The sequence below is a fragment of the Erythrolamprus reginae genome, chromosome Z, assembly GCF_031021105.1.
Source record: "Erythrolamprus reginae isolate rEryReg1 chromosome Z, rEryReg1.hap1, whole genome shotgun sequence".
In the NCBI taxonomy this organism is placed as follows: Eukaryota; Metazoa; Chordata; class Lepidosauria; order Squamata; family Dipsadidae; genus Erythrolamprus; species Erythrolamprus reginae.
Genome location: NC_091963.1, coordinates 46320501 through 46339933, shown reverse-complemented (window position 1 = coordinate 46339933; position 19433 = coordinate 46320501). Strand labels below are relative to the sequence as shown.

Genomic DNA, 19433 nt, shown 5'->3' with positions numbered 1-19433 from the left:
GGCGTGAACCGCCTCTCTTAGGCAGAGGCATTGAGAAGTCATACCTCTTACTTCTTGATGCTAGACTCAGAGAGAAAGAGGGTAAAACACAGGTGCGAGAATTCTCCGCATTGCTGCGGCTGGTATCTTAAGAAGCTGGAGGGGGCGGGAGGGGGATTGCTATCTTCTCGATACCAGTAAGCCTTGACTGCTAATAAGAAGCTCGGATCGAGCTTCCAACTTGCGGTGGGCCAGGCTAAGGTGACCAGCACCGACCTAGATAAGCGCCTAGGCGAGCCACGAGAAGTACTCGCCAAAGTTGAGGAGCCTGCCTGAGCTTCACAAATGTCAAGGCAGCCACGAGTGGGGTGAGAAGAGGCTGAACAGTTCAGCTTACAGGTGGCTTGCTAATGTACAGGATGTAATAATTCGCTCACGCCTTTGCTGTTTTATATTAGTGCATATGGTAACAGACCAGAACGCGCTAAATTATGAGTCTCATTAAAACCCGGCAGTGTTTTCCATTGTTTTTGTCCTCCCGCCACTTCGCCCTTCGTTATATAACCTCATGCAGGCTGTTCCCCATAGGAGAACTAGCAAAGGCAGCCACGTGAAGACGCGGCCTACTGCGCGTGGAATACCCTTACACATGCCTGTATGCACACATTCACACATGCACGCATATATGAGAGGGCACACACACACACACATACAAATCACTGGTACATTATATTTTCAAAACTGCAGGCATACATATCCACCCACGCACCCTCCCTGCACAACTATAAGTACACGCACGCACGCACGCACACGCGCCATTCAGACGTGGGCAGGAGAGCAGCTCGCCGCCTACGAAACCAAACGGGGTGGGGTTGTGAACGAAGGCTGGGTTTCCATTGGCTGCACGCAGCCGCCGTGGCGTGGGGGTATCTCTAATCATATTCAGCATGTTTTGCACAAGAAATGTCAGCCAGGAAGGGCTCTCTGCTCTCTTCGCCAAATTATTCCAAGGATATGGCATGTTCGGAGACCCCAGCTGCAAACGCCTTTTTGGTGGACTCTTTGATCAGCTCAGCCTCAGGCAGAGGGGAAGGAGGGGGAGGCGGCGGCGGAGTTGCAGTGGTAGGAGGAGGAGGAAGAGGCGGCGGCGGCAGCAGCTACTACCCGAACAACGGTGGTGTCTACCTGCCACACGCGTCCGATTTGCCGTATGGGTTGCAAAGCTACGGGCTATTCCCGGTCCTGAGCAAATGCAGCGACGATCTACCCCCTCCGCCGCCGCCAAGCATGGTTCCCACTCCGCACACTTACATGTCAGGGATGGAGGTCTGGCTAGATCCCCCGAGATCCTGCAGCCTTGAAGAGCCCACAAGCCCACAGGCGACCTCCTGCTCCTTCGCTCCCAGCATTAAAGAGGAGAGCTCCTATTGCCTCTACGACTCGGACAAGGCCCGCAAAGAGGCACCGGCCACCGACCTGTCGCCTTTCCCGAGGCTAAGCGCAGAGATCTGCGCCGTGAATAACGTGGCGGCGGGGGTGCCTGTCCCGGGCTACTTCCGCCTGTCTCAAGCCTATGGCACCATCAAGAGCGGCGGCTGCTATAGCAGCTCCCACCAACACCAACACCACCAGCAGCAAGAGCCGCCTCCGCCACCACCGCCGCCGCCGCCGCTGCTGCACCCAGGGCAAATGGTGGCCGCTTCCCAGTTTGTCCCGCAGCCCCAAGTGAGCTTCGAGCCTTCTCCGCCGTTCCCTCTGGCCGCCTCGTTGCCCGAGCCAGGCAAGAAAGACGGCGAGGATTCTTCCCCACCCAGCACTTTGGCCGGGGATTCGCAGAGAGGAGAGGAAGAAGGGCAGGCTTCTTCTTCTGCCGCAGAAGAGCTGTCGCCGGCCCCCTCGGAGAGCAGTAAACCTCTCTCCGAGAAAGAAACCCTAGGTAAGGATTCCTCATCCACCCAAGGCGGGGAAGGATTCCAAACCCTCCCCCGTTCGAGAGAGCTTTTGCCAGGTCAGCCGCGGCAGCCCCACGAAGGGCGGCTTAGGCAAACCTACTCAAACCGCCCCACAGATTTTGTGCAACGAGGCAGAGATACTGTAGATACCAGACAGGCCGACCGATAGCCATAACACCCAGGGGAGAAAGCTATACAGGGAGAGACAAAAGGGACCAACACATGTGCATATCTCTCTTTTTTTAAAAAAAAAAAAATTATATATTTTTATTATTTCGCAACCCCTTAATGCACTGGCGGTGGACAATAGAGCCTTCGGGGCGGGTGGGGGCCAGAAGGAAAGCGAGAGGGAACCACACCCAAGCCTGTCCTTCCGTGGCCCACCGTGGTGCAGAAATGCCTGAACAGATAACGGAGACGTTCCATTAAAAGGCCAAAGTAAGCAAAAAGTCAGCGCCCATAAATAAAACTCTTCAGAACCTAAGTTCTAGTTTACGATCTTGGATGCCTTTACAGACCCCCTCCTCAGAGCCTTTAGTCCGGGCTGAAATTCTCCCAGGCAGCAGGGTCAGTTTAGGCTGCAGACTGCCCTCCCAGCCTCCCTGTGCAGGCTTTAAGGAGCCTTCCAGGGTTTTTTTAAAAAAAAAATCCAAAGGGCCATTTCAATGAATGGGAACGGCCATAAGAGCGCCCTGGGATCATTCTTCTAGTGCCTTTTAAAAAAAAAATTGCAAAGAAGAAAGTTTGAGCAGCAGGCGTTCCTGCTGCAATGGAACACGAAATGATAACAATAGCCACGTAATACTGCTAGTAGTAGTAGTAGGAATATTTCCAAAACTTTTACAAAGTAGGACATTTTAATACCGATGGCTCATAATTCTGAAAAGGCGATGACGATAAGTATGCCCATGTTGCTCATATCCAAATACACGAAAGAATATGTTTCTGTACTGAGCCTCAGTCCAGAAGGGAAAGACATTCACCCTCCCTAAAAATAAAAAATAAAAAAACCAAGGAAAAAGAAAAATGTAACTCCGCATATATTAAGGAACCCTCTATCCCTCTTGTTCAATGTGCCAGGTGGCTAATATATCTCCTGGCAACCCCTGTAAATATAATTAATCTGTGCAAGAGGAATTGATCTTGCCACCCTATGCAGATTTGCCTGTCCTGTTGAACTAAAGGGCTTCAGTTCCCAAATATGCAGCTATGGGATTTTATTTATTTATTTAGCTAGACTTAGCTGAGTTGCAGTTTTGTGCTGGAGGGGTGTGTGTGTGTAAAGATCTCAGAAGGGTAAAAGTGTGGGGCGATTTTAAATTTAGCACTGTACTTAATGGGGCTATATTTTCACGCCATCGGTCTTTTTAATTAGGAAGAGGGTGATGGTTTTTTTTTAAAAAAATAAAATAATAATTATTATGTAATGAGAAATGTTTGAGAGAAAGACAGGGCATACCTTGCTGGCTTAAATGCCCAAAAGCCTTTGCTCAGGCGATCTTGAGAAGCAAGTAAATCATGGGGGCTGGTTGTCTCTGGGGGTGGGTAGACCTTCGAAGGGGGCTTTAAAGAGAGGGCTGGGGCCATTGGAAGGCTGCCACAAACTTAAGGTCAGTAAAGACGTAGCCCTCAAGTATTCTCCCCAGCGCCTTCCTGATGTCCTTGGTAATGTCCCTGGCTGACTTTTTTTTTTAAACCAGGCGGCCAGAAGGGAGAGAATGCGGCCAACTGGCTAACTGCAAAAAGTGGTAGGAAGAAGCGGTGCCCTTACACCAAGCACCAAACGCTGGAGCTGGAGAAAGAGTTTTTGTTCAATATGTACCTGACTCGCGAGCGTCGCCTAGAAATCAGCCGTAGCGTCCACCTCACGGATAGACAAGTTAAAATCTGGTTTCAGAACCGCAGAATGAAGCTGAAGAAAATGAACAGAGAGAATCGGATTCGGGAACTCACAGCCAACTTCAGCTTCTCCTGATGGACCCACGGGCACCTTTGGATCGTCTGAGCAGCCCATACGACCCTGCACCCCACCCTACCCCAGCTCACCCCACCCCATCTGGTCAGGCTTTAACTATTGGCACCTGTGTGGGTCTGAATCTTTCAACCCCACTTTCCTAAGCCTCCCAATAAGCTTGTTTGGGATTGATTTCGTTGGGATAAAGCCATAACGAGGCAAACCCAGCATTCCTTCTGAACTTCCCCTCTTCTGTTCTGGAAACCCTGGCCCTTGAGAAATAGGAAGTCCCAAACACTACGTGCCTATTCTCTTTTCCTAACCTACCCCTTTAAAAAAGGTTTTTAAAAAAACCCAACAAAAAGCAATCAGAAAAGAAACCTAGCCAAAAGAAAGGTGCATTCCGGACCTCTTCGCTAAGCTATGCCACATGTTGCAAACTGGGGGTTGAGTGTAGTTTTCAATCATTTAAACATTTGACCACACCGCCCCAAACATGCATCGGGTTTGATATTATTATTATTACTATTTTCTTGTTTAGCCAATGTTAAGCAGCTATAGTGAAAAGAAACAAAGAGTCATATCGTTTAAGAAGCCAAAACTGTTCATGTGTTTACTCGTTTACTTCCCAAATGTTTAATATTTCAGCTTTAAAAGTTTTCTTGGAAAAAAGGGGAGAGAGAAAGAGGGGGAGGGGGAAGAGAGAGGGAAAACTGCTCCTGTCCTTTCTTGAAAGATAAGAACAGTTTTATGTTCCTTAATGGTTAAATTATTACATTTTCCTAGTTGTAGGTAATATTTGTTTTAGATAAATGGTTCTTAACCATTTGTTCCTTATGTTTGAGAAGCACAGACAAACAAAGCTGCGAAAGAACATTTATTGAATGGAGAAGGGACGGAAGATCCCGATTTTGCCTATTCTGTACCTAGAAATGTATGTGAGTGTGTATGTGGGTGTGTATGTGTGTGTCTGTATGTGCATATACACACATATACACACACTCTGAGGTATTTCCTGACTGTATGAGATAGCAAAAGAGGAAACCCCTTATTTCCTTGATACTGTGAAGTTACATGCATTGAAAAAAAAAATCAAGCGTGTAGTACAAAGAGAAGAAAAAAAAACCCTATGGAATAGATATGTATAAATGTCTATTATTATTAAAATAATTAATATTATTAAAATACCAATACACTTGGAAGCAAAGTATTCTTTTCGTTATTTGGATGCTAGCTTTACTTCTTGTTCTTACCCCAAGTCTTCAATAAATTGATATCCTAATGCAGCTACCCGCTCAAAGATGAACAACACTCGAGACACGCTGTTCATATTTTATTGGAAGAATGAAAAGACGTGAAATGAGTTTCCAAAAGGCAACAGCAACCATCATTAAATGAAACCAATAATAATAATAACAACAACAATAATAATAATGACTAATGTACCTTAAAATCATAATACCATAATAACCTGTTTTGGTGTCTGCTTATTCTCAGAACTCTACTTTAAAAATTTTTACGTTAAAGAGTGGCTGGCTAAATCGCCTATAAATACTTTAGACATCAACTTGAATGTAGACAGTCTTAATGTGGGTGAGCCATAAAGGAATGAGGTAGTAAGATCTGTCAGCTTTTTTCCAGTTTTATGGCTTGCTCTCATATCTGGATTGTAGCCATCTTAGAGGAAGAAGTAGCTTCAGTTGAGCGAGGAGCTGTACAGAGGAACCAACCGAGAACCATATTTTTGAATGTAGAGAATTGGCATTGTTGTGGTCACTATTTCATAAGTATGACTCTGAGATAGTCTGGTAGAGTCTCTGAGAAGGAATTCCGAAGCAGAACTAAAAGGACTAAAGGAAAACAGCGTGAAAAGGTGAGCCATAAGAATTTGCATCTTAAACTTCACTCGCCTGTGTTGCACGTTTTCTGCTATGGTTCATCTGGCTGCAGTATGTGACTAGGCAGAAAAGTCATCTTAAGATTCTATATAAATCCATATCTACCAAGCCTAAAATTGAAACAGTGGAATCCATGAATATGGAGGAGAAAGAGAACTTTAAAAAAGGAGGGTGGGGTGAGGCTGATGGGTATTTGAATAGTAAACTGCAGCCAATAATTTCCTCCTCCTTCTCGCCTTCCTCTTCCTCCTCCTCCTCCTCACCTTCTACTCCTCCTCCTCCTTCTTCTGAGAGACTTTAGATGCTTCTTTTAAAAAAACACCTATTTTTGGAAAACATGTTAATCAATGCAGGCCTCTCTTCCCGCTCTCCCTTCACTTCTTTACATTGCACCAGGCTTTATATTCCAAATATTCTATTGAAACTATTTAAAATTGCCAGTCAGATTTCTTAGTATTTATAACAAAGAAGTTTAGAAAGTGGAGATGGCCGGCTCTTGGTGGGAGATGGGGAGGAGAACTTAAGGAAAGGTCGGCTTTCGTTACTGGCTTGTATTTATTTATATACTGGCCTGGGGTTTCCCCCTTTTTTCTTTCTTTTTAATCACCCCCACCCCCCACCTACCGGGGCTCTTTTGCTTAAAGGAAAGCGGCCACAGGGAACCCTGTTAATTAGAAAACTGAAAACTGGTCGGTGATTTAGGTAGTTTCTCGTTGTTGAGGCTGAACATTTCTCTCTCTGCAGCACGAAACTGCCTTCATCACCTCAGTTTATAATCATCAAATGGGTGTAATCCCAAACAGACGTTTAAGGAGGATAAAAGCACTGCCTTTAACTACCGAAGGAATCTGGGGAGGGGGAGAGACACCCCCCTCCATGCTGTCTCCTGGAGGCGTCAAGTCCCAACGCCATTGTTTCTTTCTGCGCGCCGAAATGCTGCTTCCAATAAACCAAGGTGGAGGAGGGGGCATTAAAAAAAACCCACATACACACAAAACCGTATGGAAGAGACCTTCAGGGCTGAGCAACATCCGTTGACTTCGGGTTTATATTTCTGTTTGAAAGGGGATCCATCCCACAACTCCGGGATTCCTTTTCAAGGTCAGGGGCATTAAATAATTATTATGTTTTTTCCTGTTCGAGGAATCCAATTCGGGCCTTTTTTTCCTCCTTGCAGCGTAATTGTGGCCCTGGCTTCAGGCTCTGCTGGGAACGGGGACAAGACATTGCCGCTTTTCTTTTCCACAGCAACACCGTTTTCAACTCTCTTGTTATTTACGGGAAGGAAAGAAAGAAAGAAAATTGGCAGCAATTTTCAGCGGGAAAGCTACATTTCGTGAAGGAGGGGGGGCCTCGCGGGAACGCGCGCGCCCTTTCACGCCTCGCTGATTTCCACCGCGGCTCTTCCATCCTCACTCACCTCCCCCCCCCACTCTTTTTGCGTGGCAATTTCTGTTCGTCTCGCCTCCCCCCCCCAATTCAGTTCACCGGGGTTTATTTGAAGGCGGGGGGTGGGGGTGGCAGGGGGACTGTGGCATTCAGGGGTGTTGCACCCACACGCGCGCGCACAGCGGCCTCGGCAAGGTGGAAAGAAGACAAAAGGCCCCGAGAGGTGAGAATGCAGAGATTTCTCCAGGGCTGGCAAGGCCTCGGTTACGATCATTATTGGGAAGGGTCCGGGCGCCAGCATTCCAGTAAGGCGGCATAAGCAACAGCGACCTCGCTCGGGCTGAGGCGGTGTGCCGGCCCGTCGCCTTCCCATTTTATGCTCGGCAGCCCCGCGAGACAGGAGGAAGGCGCTGCGCCGTCTTGTTTACATCCCGCACACACGTTATTTACCGCTAGTGTAAATGAACAAGACTTCTCTCTTGGGTATCGCGGGGGGGGGGGGGGGGGGGAGAGGTGTAAGGGAGCGAGCGGGCCGACGTGGGTTTTTTCAAGAATAGGAGGTTTTTCTTGGTCTCTGTTTCGCCTCACCCCACTTTTAATTTTTTTTTTTAAAAAAAATACTTTTCAGAATTTAGATGTCAATTAAAGGAGGCCCTGATATCCTATTTTTGTCATTTTGTTTTCCCCTATCTTGTTTGAAAGTTGAGCCGCGTCTTCTTTTAATATTAATAAAAGCTCACTCGTTTTCGCAGCAAAGAGTTTTTCCCCTTATAACACAGGCGTTTGTGTGTGTTTCTGTATGATCCTGGTTGGCATATATATATACACACACACACAAAAAAACACAAAACCCCACCCGAAACCCAAACCTATATATTATCCAGGTTGGTGGTAGAGCATGCAAATACACATCTATATATACATAACTATACAGACGTATACAAAAAAAAACAACCTATGCATGTAATATGTATGTGTGTGAATTACACACTTTGAACTAAGAATCATACTTTTTAATGAAATATATAAACAGACAGAGCTCCCCGCAATAACATTCAAGAGCTATACTAGGGTATATATGGCCTATACCTTTTCTCTTGATAAGTTATTATTTATTTGTAATGGTCCCCAAAGTCTCAAAACCTCTTGAGTGGAGGGCCTCCTACCAAATCTTTTTCTAAATCCTAAATGCTTTTGGGTGGATGTGAAAGAGACATAGATGTGTACAGAGGCACAGAAGCAGGAGCCTACATATAGACGAATCTATCCTGTGGTCCTGTATTTGAAAGCAAAAGGAATAAGGTAATGAAATATGTCTATATTAATTGGTAAACTCTATGAAAAAAGAAAAGAAAACAGATCTCAATAACTCAAAACTTTTTTTTTTGCTCTCTCTGGGGGGCAGATTCAAATATTTTATCTTTAAAATTTAATAGATATTTTAAACAGCCCATAGAAGTTAAGTAAGAAATCTGTGCACACCTGCTGAGCATATTTAAATCAGTGGGTCTTACCTAGGAGTAGAATCGAGGATTAGATGTGCCGGAGGGGGGAGGAGAGAGAATGCTGAGGAATAATATTTCAGAATTAGGATATAAATGTCCCAAACACTTTATCTGAATCCCTATATTGTACATGAGTGTATTATGTTAAATGTCTGCATGCGTAAATATACTTCCTTGAAAATAAATCCAAAATATTTTTGTTCTACTATATTAGCTTCCTTATGCGGATGGGCACCATATTAAGTAACTTAATACTTGCTTAAATGATAAAATTGTAAGCGTAATCAAACCAATCACTTTCATCCTGTTTCATATTGTTATTATATTGAATTATACGGATTGGTTACAAAGCATTGTCCTAAAAATATGAATGTCGTTGAAATAAATTTTTGACATAATGCGAAGGAGATAAAATTGGAAGCGTCTGCTTATCCTTTGTTGTACATTATCCATTTCTGTGGTTTCAAATTGAAATTTATACCCTTTACTAACATTTCTTATTATAGTTACTCCACAACCTCTATTTATATACTTTGTTCTTTTAATATAAATATAACGTAATTGCTACAAAATTTAGTTCTCATTTTAAAAATTAATATCAAATAAATAATTGTAGCTTTTCCAACATAATAAATAATATAAACATTGAGGGTCCCTGGCACTGAGATTTTTCTTTCCTTCTAAGAGAGAGGAAGTTCAGCACAACACCAAACTTTAGATTTTAAAGAAAATTATGTAAGGCATATATTCACAAAGAGACGCATACACATTTATACATATACATTACATATGTGTACGTGCAGAAGAGAGATTAAATACACACATTTATAGATATTTAGATTGATTCATTTATTCATTTGAGGCCTATAGGGCTGCTTCTTACTATAGAAAAATCTTCATCTGATTTTAAAATAACTTTGGGATAAGGTGGCTAATAACACCCCCTTGAAACTTTTTCTCTTCATATGTGTATCAAATTGTAATGCTAAGATCTTAGGTTAAAAAAAAGATACAAATACAAAATAGGCTGACTGCTATTATTATTTTGTTGTTGTTGTTTCAACTTTTAGCTTTCGGTGGATTCTACAAAGGGCACAGAGGCAATGCGAAGCAAATTTAAAAACCTATCTTTTCCGTGCTGAATATTCACACATGAGTTTAATTAGCACCGCGGTTCCTCTCTCACTCTGCATTTTCTCCCCTAAAGCATTTAAAAAAAAAAATTGCTGAGATTGTTGAGATTGTCTTTTTCTTCCCTTTCACTGTTGAGGTTACAGGTTCCCCTCCTCAAAAAATAAAAAATAAAAAATAAAAACCCCACTTACAGAATAAATCCAAAACTCCTAAGAGGGGTGGGGGAGGGGAGTGGGGAAATAGAGTGCAGGAACCCTTCGGAGAAGGTAACTGGATTTCAAATGCCCCAGGCATCCCGCATTTAGCCCTAACTTTAATTCACAACACTGGACTTGATCTGAGGACCGAATCACCTTTTTCGTTTCGCCAGAAGATGTAACCTTCCGCCCAGTTCCAATGTGCCAGGTTCTGCCGCAGAGCATACCAGACAAGAAATAACTACTTATGCCCCCAAACTGCCAGTTGTTTGGGACTGAAATACTTCTTTCAAAACCCCGAGGGGAAATGCTTTAAACTGGCGACTGATGCTTCCTACGGTTTCCATTCCTTGCTTAGGAATGAGCCAGAGATACAGGGACACCGAGATACATACATACATACATACATACATACATACATACATACATACATACATACATACATACATGCTGCAGACATCCCAAGCGGTCGATATGCATGTTCCCCCGCGCGCATACAGACGTGTGTGTGTGTGTGTGTGTTTGCCTATATGTACAATATTTTCCAAGCGCACAATACACCCGTCTCACATAACCTTTCCGTGCTTGCTCCGTCCTAAGGAGAAGGTGTTGTAACACTTCTGGAAGAGGCTGGCAAATCTCGGGGCGTGGATTCTCCTTGCAGTCAACTTGATCGAGGGTGGGGGTCTTTATTTCATCTGTTAAAAAAAAGTCCGGGTCTTCCCTTCAGTTTACGCGCTCTCTCTTTCTTGCTCTCTCTCTCTCTGTTTCTCTCCACCTTTCGCCCTCTTTTCTCCCAACCTCCACCCTTCATTTCTCTTATTTTTTTTAAAAAAACAAACAAACAAACACCCGTCCTGTGATAGTTTGTTACCAGACCCAGAGCCCCGAAGTAATACCTCTCTTCCACGAACACAGGGAGATGCCACGGATAAGATTGCGGAAGTGCCACGGAAATAAGGTGCCAGACACAAATGCTTGTATGTACTTGCGTGTGTGCGTGTGTGTGTTTGTGTGTGTGAGAGAGAGAGACAGAGAGAGAGGAAGAAAACCCTCCCACACACCTGTAAGTTACATAACCCCAGTGGAAAAAGATAAAGGAATAGATTGCCCCCACCCCATTGAAAAAGTTGTTTTTAGTGGGGGTGGGAAAGCTACCCTCAGCTTCAAGGAGTCTGCTTGAGCTCCGGCGACTCAATCCCTCTTGAGAGTCGGGAAAAATCCGCAGCCGAAGCGCCTGTAATGAAGTACCGTGGGTCTCGCTGGGGGATGGACATCGTTGCTGAGCCTGGCCTTTCGGTTAGGGCTCCCCAAAGTTGGGAGCGGAGCGCCTTTCAGAAGGAGCCCAGGGTTGGATTTGACTTTTTCCTGCCAGCCCCAGTTAGCTCTGAACTCTGCGGCGCGCTATTATTTACAGTGAGTTCCCAAACTAAACACAATAGTATAATTTAACCTTTCCAGGCACTCGTAAATTTTTACGGCTGTGAAACAGAGCAACGCAAATGAATATGCCCATGGTTACTGACTTAATAACAGCCCGTGGCTCCCGGAACAATAACTCCTTATGAAATATAATAAATATGTATTTAAATACAAATTGCCGCCAATGTTATTTTCTTTCTTTTATGGCATAAACGATTGTATAATTTTATGTGAAGGTCTCCGATCACAAGGAGAGCAGCGTGTCTGCCCGCTGCCCTTTTCCCTCTCCTGCTCTCTTTCTCTTTTCCCAAGGAACAAGAACCATTGATGGAATGATTAATTATGATATAAAATAGTCCACTTAGAAAGAGTGATCATAATAGACCCCCCTCAGAAACAGTCTGATCTTTTTATCTCATTTGGCCACAATTAAAGCAAACTTTGCTCTACAACTTGCTTATTCCTTTGCATTAAAAAAAAAGAGAGCATATGGCTTTGCTATAAAAAATGATGGCTGGAAAACACTGACCCATTAATAGCCAGCGGACTGATTTATTCTTTATTGTTCTGCTGCCCGGGCACGTGACACGCGGCAGCCAATGGGCTGACAGGCAGCCTTCAACTTATTAGGTGACTGTACTACTTCGCAAGGACCAAGTTGTTACATGAAATCTGTAGTTTCATAATTTCGCCAGGGCTCGCCTCTCCTTTGGTTTGGCCGGGGTGGCGATGTCTTCGTCGGGGACGCTCAGCAACTACTACGTGGACTCGTTCCTCCTCCACGAGACCGAGGAGCTGGTGCAGTCGCGCTACGCCTCGGCCCCCTTGGGCCAGCCGGCCAGGCAGGCGACCCTCGGCGAGCACCCCGAGTTCACCCCCTGCAGCTTCCAGTCGAAAGCGTCCGTCTTCAGCACTTCCTGGAATGCCGTGCACCCGCCGGGCGCCAGCAATGTGCCCGCCGTCTACCACCCGTACGTGCATCACCAGCCACCCGACGGCAGGTACATGCGTTCGTGGCTGGAGCCGATGCCGGCCTCCTTGTCTTTCCCCGGCTTGCCGGCCAGCAGGCATTACGGCATTAAACCTGAACCGCTCACGGCCAGGAGGGGTGACTGTACCACCTTTGACACGCACGCACTCTCTCTGACTGACTATGCTTGTGGTTCTCCTCCAGCTGATAGGGATAAGGCAGCCAACGACGGGGCATTCTCGGAAAACAATGGCGAGAGCGAGGCAAACGGAGACAAACCCCAACTGGATCCAAGTAAGTGCACTTGCTGCCTGCAGGGCCCCGCTGGACTTGAGCGGAGAAGGGGGAGAGGGAGGGGGGACTCGAGCGAGAGGGTCTGCCGAGGCTGTTTCTCAGGCAGGATCCATCTTGAGCTATGCGGCAAGGGTTAGGGGTGGGGGCGCGCCAATAGGTAGGTAGGGTGGGTGGGTAGGGGTTTCCGTGGTGAGAAAAGGGGTAGAAGGTACCGAGGTTTCCAAGAACCGGGGCGTGCGAACCCCTATATATATGTGTGTGTGCGCGCGCGCGCGCTTGTGTGCCGTTGTTGTTATTTCCCCCTTTTTCCTTTCCCCTCTTGTCTCTCTCTTTCCCGGAGTTTTCCGCCGCCACGGTAGGCTTGGTAGAGAGGAGACCGTTCCCAGACACGGTCTGATTCTCTCATCTTCAGCCTGCCTTCCTCAGGCACACAGTGGGCGAGGGAGTGTCACATGTATGTTTTCCCTGGCTTATGGCTTCCGCTAGAAAGCTGGACAGGGAAAATTCGGGTGGGGCAGGAGGAAGAGAGAGATGGGGGGCTGTGGGGAGAGGGAGCTACGAGGGAAGGAAATCCAAAACACTGGGTCTGAATCCATTTCCGTTAGCTCACAAATCCAGGAATACCCAATTCAAAGGGCCAAAAAAAATAATAATCCCCCATCTCTTTTCTCTCTTCGTTTCTGAAAGGCTCACACCCACAAATCAGGTTCATAGGCAAGTCAGGTTTATCCTTAAAAGCTGAAACGCGGGTCGACTCTTTTGTCCACTTTATAATCAGAAAGGACACCAGAGAAGGTCAGAAAATAGAGAAATTCCAGAATGGGCGCGCTGTTCTTATGGGTTGCTCTCGTCACCATATTTTTTAACTGCTGGGTGGGGGTGGGGGTCGGTGGGGGTGAGGAGGAAGGAGAGGAAGACGAGGTGGGGAGAAAGCCGGAAATGCCGGCTTTAAAAGTACACTCTTGGATAAACAATATGAAGGAAGCTGATTGCTGACATTTTACTGCAACTCCATATGACTCTCTCTTGTCTCTCAGTTTGAAAGCTATCCTTTCCCAGTGAAAGAAACACGAGAAACTATCAATATTTTGCGTGGGAGTGGGTGGTGATGAAGGCAAAGAAATATGCATTTGTGTGTCGAAGCCTTTGCTTCCTTCAATCTGAGTGTTGTTTCCCTGCAGATAACCCAGCTGCAAACTGGTTGCATGCAAGATCCACTAGGAAAAAGCGTTGCCCTTACACCAAGCACCAGACACTGGAGTTGGAGAAAGAGTTTCTCTTCAATATGTATCTCACCAGGGACCGAAGGTATGAAGTGGCCAGGCTCCTGAATTTAACCGAGAGACAAGTTAAAATCTGGTTCCAGAACCGTAGGATGAAAATGAAGAAAATTAACAAAGATCGAGCAAAGGATGAGTGACCCTGGACGGCAGGTTTTAATCTGTGTCAAAACAGCAAAATCCGCCCCCCCCCCCTGCGGTCCTTCAGCGCCACACAACGCAACTCCTCTCCCTCCCCCTCTCATCCTGAAACTGTGTCCAGGCCTTGAATATTTTTTATTTTTTCATTGTTGTTTGTCCTTGGCCAATTCAGCTCTGGAATGTACCTCGCCAGCGTGCAGAAAGACGCTGCGTCCTGGTGCTAATTTGGAGGTATCATCTTTTTCCCATTTTCTATTCATAGGAAAGCAAAGGAGGGACAGTACCGCACCAGGGTGATATGTTGCTTTGTCTAAATCTACCTGTCAAGAAAGAAAAAGGAAAAGGAAAAAAAGAAAGAAAAAGAAAAAGAAAGAAAGAGAGAGAGAGAGAAAGAAAAAAAGAAAGAAAGAAAGAAAGAGAAAGAAAACTACCTTTTAATGCACAATTCTTTATGGACTGTATAGGTTAGTTGAAGTAGTTAAATTTATTTGCTTGTCTCACGGCAGAGAAAGGTCTGCTGTAATACTTGAACACTGTGTTTTATTGTGGTATTATATTTGTGACTCAATTTTTGTGCTTGGGTGCTGTACCAGATGTGGTTGTGTAAGCTAGAATACAATTTGAACTCAGGTTGTTTATTATAAAGATTGCATAGCGTATAGCTCTGTAGTGTAAGGACGGAGTCTTTTTTTTTGTTTTGTTTTTTGTTTTCCTGTTTTCACTGAACAGTTAACCTTGGATTGTACGGGATAAAAATTATAAACCATCCATTTCGCATCCTAACACAACTTTTAAACATAAAAAAGCAAATATTATCTGAAATAAAAAGGAGCGCATTGGTTCCACTGAAACCAGTCATTTAAGTATGCACACAATCTATCTATCTATATATATATAGTACAGTTTTCGTCAGTTGTATATATATTATCTATATATTAAAGAAAGAAACCCTTAATAATCAAATTAGCTTGAATATTGTTTTTGCACCCGTGAGCAGTTCTCATATACCGGAGCTATACCTATATGTGGAAAAGGTAACTACTACCTATGGTTTACGTTTTAAGATTAAATCAAATAACTTGATTCCTATTGTAATGAAATTTAATTTTATTGATAATAAATTATACACTAAAAAACTACCTTTGGTTATTGCAGATGTGTATTAATTTTTTTTAACAACCTGAAAGTTATGTTTATGCAGAAGCTACACTTTGTATATTTTGCAAAACTTACCTCGTGGCTTACTGACCAAATAGTTTTGTCCAAAATGATATTTAACTTTTTTGCTAAATAAAAAAAAAGTATTGATTCTTTTATATTTTTGTGCTGTTTTAAGATTATTATGGGCACTGCTCCACAAGCTCAGCCCATAGATGGCATCTATTCCAGCAACAAAACCTTGATTCTAAGCCCAATTATTCAAAAATATATCCCTACTCTTTTAATAGCACTCACTCCATGCTTTGGATATTAGGAGCTCATGAATGAAATTGCCTATAAGTCTCTGCATCATTTTCCTGACATCTCCGCATTTAAAAACCCTGCCACCCAACGGACTATTGAAAATACTAGCCAGTTTGATGGAAGTCTATAATTTTTAATGATGCATATACAAATGGAGATTTTATTTAAAAACAAAACAATACATCAGGCAGCTGTTTGGAACGGTCTTCTTCAAGGGCAAAAATATTGCTGCTCTTTTTATTGGCTTCATTTTGAACTCTCACACAAAAATCAAACTGTTATTTCTCAGAGGCAAATAACTATACAGCACCAGTATGAAATACCCCTTTGTAACTTCCTGGAGAATGGGCTGCCTCTATGAAAGGTCCCTCTTGGCTTTTCCATCTGCAGAGTCTCCCGAATCAAGGCGTGGCATTTGTCTCCAATAAAAGATAGCAAAAGATAGAAACATAAAAAAGATAGTTCTTATTCTGATAAGCTGGAAAGTCAAATTCCAGGTGGCGGTTTACGCCCAGATCACAAAACCTTACAGCTTGCTAGACATAGCTAACAATTTAACAGACAAATATGGGAACGGATGGGAGGGGGTGAAGTGGTAGTGGGATGGGGGTTGGACTCAAGCCAATAAACAAGACAAGGGGTTTCATTGAGACGAATGCCAAGTGAATCTCACGAGAAGGGACCTAGAATCGAGTTTTAGATTCCACAAACTACGTGAAGAGAATTTCACCCACAATCAGAAACTCTGCGAATGCCCCGCTTTCTTCCAAAGCTAAAAACGGGAGTTCGCCTTCCCAAACTCATAAGTCTGGGATAAAGACTTATGTCAGAAACATATAATAAAAGAAAATGACGGCTGTAACCCTTTCTGGGTGTAAAGGGCGGGCCGGTGAAAGAGAACCTCATCCGGGTCTCAAGGTCTGTAAAAATCCCCCACACCCAACCCCCCCTACATTGGGTCCGGGACAGGGGTCTGGCTGCCTGTTATTATTTTTATTTTTTTGGTTTTGTTTCGATGGGGAAAAAAAATAAATAAAAGGTGGGACTTATCTCTGAGCAAGTGGGAAAAAACGGGGTCGGCTTTGGCGACGGGAAAGGAAATTGGAGGGGGCCGAGGAAACTGGAATTGCTGTCTGTCCCAGGAGTTTGGGATCTGGGACCTTGTTGTCGATGGGGGGAGTGGGGGGACTTCAAAGCACCAGCCTTTGGAGGGCCTAATAAACGGCGGGTCTGCAAACTGTCTGGAATTCGGCTCTTAATGAGTTTACAACTGTCCAGCCGCAATTAGTTTTTCTACAAAAGTCCTTTCATTTGTTTTGTCTGGCTCTTTCAGATAAAGCCGGACTGCGGAAATAGCCTGCCTTTATGAGTCCCCTTCCTCTGGAATGTAGGCTTCAACGGTGGACGTTTATCTGCAATGAATTTGCCGCCGGGATCTTCTCCTACAATAGCCAAGGCAAGGCGAGGCAGATTATTTAAAACGTTTGCGGTGCAAGGAGCGCCTTTTTAGTGAGGCTCCTGAACCTTTCGGGATCATTCGCAAGAACCAAGAATAAACAGCAGATGGCAGTGTTGTTCCACGAAAACGAGAGTGGTGTTTTTGAATACCAAAGGAAGGTTCCAAAATGTCGACTTTCTGGAAGCAGCATCCTGTATATGCGGGTTTAGAAACTGCTGATTGGATTTTTAACAAAGGACGAAAAGTGCTCGTTGCCTATTTAGCCCCATGAATATCTGAGCGCTTGAAAAAAAAAAAAAAAGGAATGCAGCAATGCTGGGTTGGATGCAGAATCTATTCACGCCAAAACTAGATTCTCCGATAACAGTGCGAATTTAAGCCAATTTTTATTAAAAATTAAATCCAGTTGTTCATCAGCATGTCATTTATTGTAAATATTATTTTCAGCATGCTGAACCACTAGCCTTAATTATTATTATTTAAATGTATCAAAGATCAGATTTTGTGCATTGTGAAACATCAGTAATATGGTGTGTGTGTGTGTGTGTGTGTTTGTGCAGGCGTGCATGTATGCACTCACATATCTATAGATGTGTACACATACAGACACATCTATGTAGACACATGCTTCGGGTTTAAAAATGGCTCATTTCAGCTCAATAAAGAGGCTGAATTGGATTCTATCCCTTTGGAGATATCCAAGTATCTATCATCTTTGGGAAAATTAAATTTTGAACTGTTAAACCTATAATAAAATACAAATACATTTGTATTAAGAACCAATCCATAATTTAAAGGACTGTGATATGTACAAATTGATATGCACAATAATATCTGTATGTAAATATAAATCATGCAGATAAATATATTCACACAGTACAATCATTTATATTTCCTCAATCCCACCCAGCCAGCAAGCTGCTCTTTGAAATAAGCCTCGATGAATAATTTGGGGTTTACTTTCTAGTAAATATTCCCAGGATGGTGTGATTGTGTGCAATTGTATTCGATCAGCATTCTCGAACGGGGTATTTAATAGCACACCCCAATAGGTGTGTAGAATTGATACATAAGCAGGCTGCACCATCTTTATTGAGAGCATAAAAGGAATATTACAGCTGCAGAGACTCAAATTCCGGGAAAGTCTCGGTGGATGATTGAAAGGTTGCATCATTTGATAGAAGCAACCCCAAGAAAGAGCTTAAAGGCCATGCTTCCAAATGGAACAAATAGACAGATTTTTTTTTTCCTCCTGGAGAAAACGTAAGTCAACCGAACAAGCCTCCCTTTTAATACGGATTTTAGGCAGTTCTCTATGGTGCGAATATCCTTCTTTTGTAATACAAGGGTATCTTTTCTCTGCCTCATTTACATTCCCCAAACGAGACTCTGCTTTGCTTTGGAGGGCAGGCTGTCCTTGAAATTGTGCTTCCCCCGCCCCCGCCCTTCAAGCCGCACAAACTGAACTGCTAGGATAAAACAACTATTTTTTTAATTTGAAAATTATTTACCAGCCACTGAATTTTCCAGCAGATGTATTTTATGCAATTAAGGGCTTTGTTCTGTCCTAAACAATGTTGACTCGGTGGGATCCGAGGTTTAATTATGTTATGCAAATGCTCACAAGCTGACATACCACCGACTGTAGAAAGGTCTGTACAGTATATTTTTATTCTGGGACCTTTTTTTCTTTGTTTGTTTCTTACATTTTCAGGGTATTTTTTTTTCCTGATAAAAAAATGAATACCTTTTTTAAAGCTTCTGCTCTGGAGGACTGCATTTATTCTCATTTCAGCTGAGCGAGGGATACATTCTGATTTCTGAAAATTAAATGCCCGGAGTTCATGTTTATCTGTAATAGATCTTTGGAATATAAGAAACATAAATGCACTGCATCAAAATGAAATAAAAATGTGATATTATTGGGGAAATGTTGAAAATGTACATCTTCTTCGCATAGAAATCCTTCACTACCGAGCCACATAAAAGCAGGGAATGACGATTCAAGATTCACGCATGGAAAGTATTCTGGTTTAATGCTATAATAAAAATCCACATAAGGAAAACAACCAATTATATCTGGCATTAAAAATATTGAAAGCCTATGGAGGGAATGCAACATCTATATTTAATAAATAGTCCTAGTAGAAAATAAAATGTATACGCAGATGATCTATCACAGTTAAGTATATAATCCTTATATACCCATTAATATAACTGGTGGTGTTATCTCACCACACTTCACCTGTGGCGAAATGCAAAATGGAAGTTAAATAGCTCATTTAAACTTTTAATTGATCAGACAATAATTAAAGGGGAGGGAAGCTCCTATATCCCAAATAGCAAAATCAAAGCTGCAATCGAACTGAATCAGTAACTATTTTGCTTTCTAGTG

General features: G+C 43.5%; 2 protein-coding genes and 1 long non-coding RNA gene across 6 annotated transcripts; 2 read left to right on the top strand and 1 right to left on the bottom strand.

Moving 5' to 3' along the window:
- Positions 1–683: 683 nt before the first annotated feature.
- Positions 684–9153, top strand: HOXA10 (homeobox A10). 2 transcript variants are annotated; one of them, XM_070729390.1, is made up of 2 exons: positions 684–1915; positions 5173–9153. In XM_070729390.1, exons 1-2 carry the CDS (start codon positions 943–945, stop codon positions 5241–5243), a joined length of 1044 nt encoding a protein of 347 aa, XP_070585491.1. In that variant the 5' UTR covers positions 684–942; the 3' UTR covers positions 5244–9153. The 2 variants fall into 2 exon arrangements, with proteins under 2 accessions (XP_070585491.1, XP_070585490.1); XM_070729389.1 differs by lacking the exon at positions 5173–9153 and adding an exon at positions 3632–5151.
- LOC139154611 (uncharacterized) lies at positions 5215–11508 on the bottom strand. Its single transcript, XR_011556941.1, has 3 exons — positions 10908–11508; positions 8687–10706; positions 5215–5735 (listed from the first exon to the last, which is right to left on the bottom strand). It is a non-coding gene; the product is annotated as an uncharacterized lncRNA (long non-coding RNA).
- HOXA9 (homeobox A9) lies at positions 9223–17907 on the top strand. 3 transcript variants are annotated; one of them, XR_011556939.1, is made up of 4 exons: positions 9225–12694; positions 13876–14002; positions 14378–14579; positions 16913–17907. XR_011556939.1 is itself a non-coding variant. In XM_070729398.1 (3 exons), exons 1-3 carry the CDS (start codon positions 12160–12162, stop codon positions 14427–14429), a joined length of 714 nt encoding a protein of 237 aa, XP_070585499.1. In that variant the 5' UTR covers positions 9225–12159; the 3' UTR covers positions 14430–15388. The 3 variants fall into 3 exon arrangements, 2 of the variants coding, with proteins under 2 accessions (XP_070585498.1, XP_070585499.1); XM_070729398.1 differs by lacking the exon at positions 16913–17907 and having other exon boundaries at positions 14378–15388; XM_070729397.1 differs by lacking the exons at positions 14378–14579; positions 16913–17907 and having other exon boundaries at positions 9223–12694; positions 13876–14371.
- The last annotated feature ends 1526 nt before the right edge of the window (positions 17908–19433 follow it).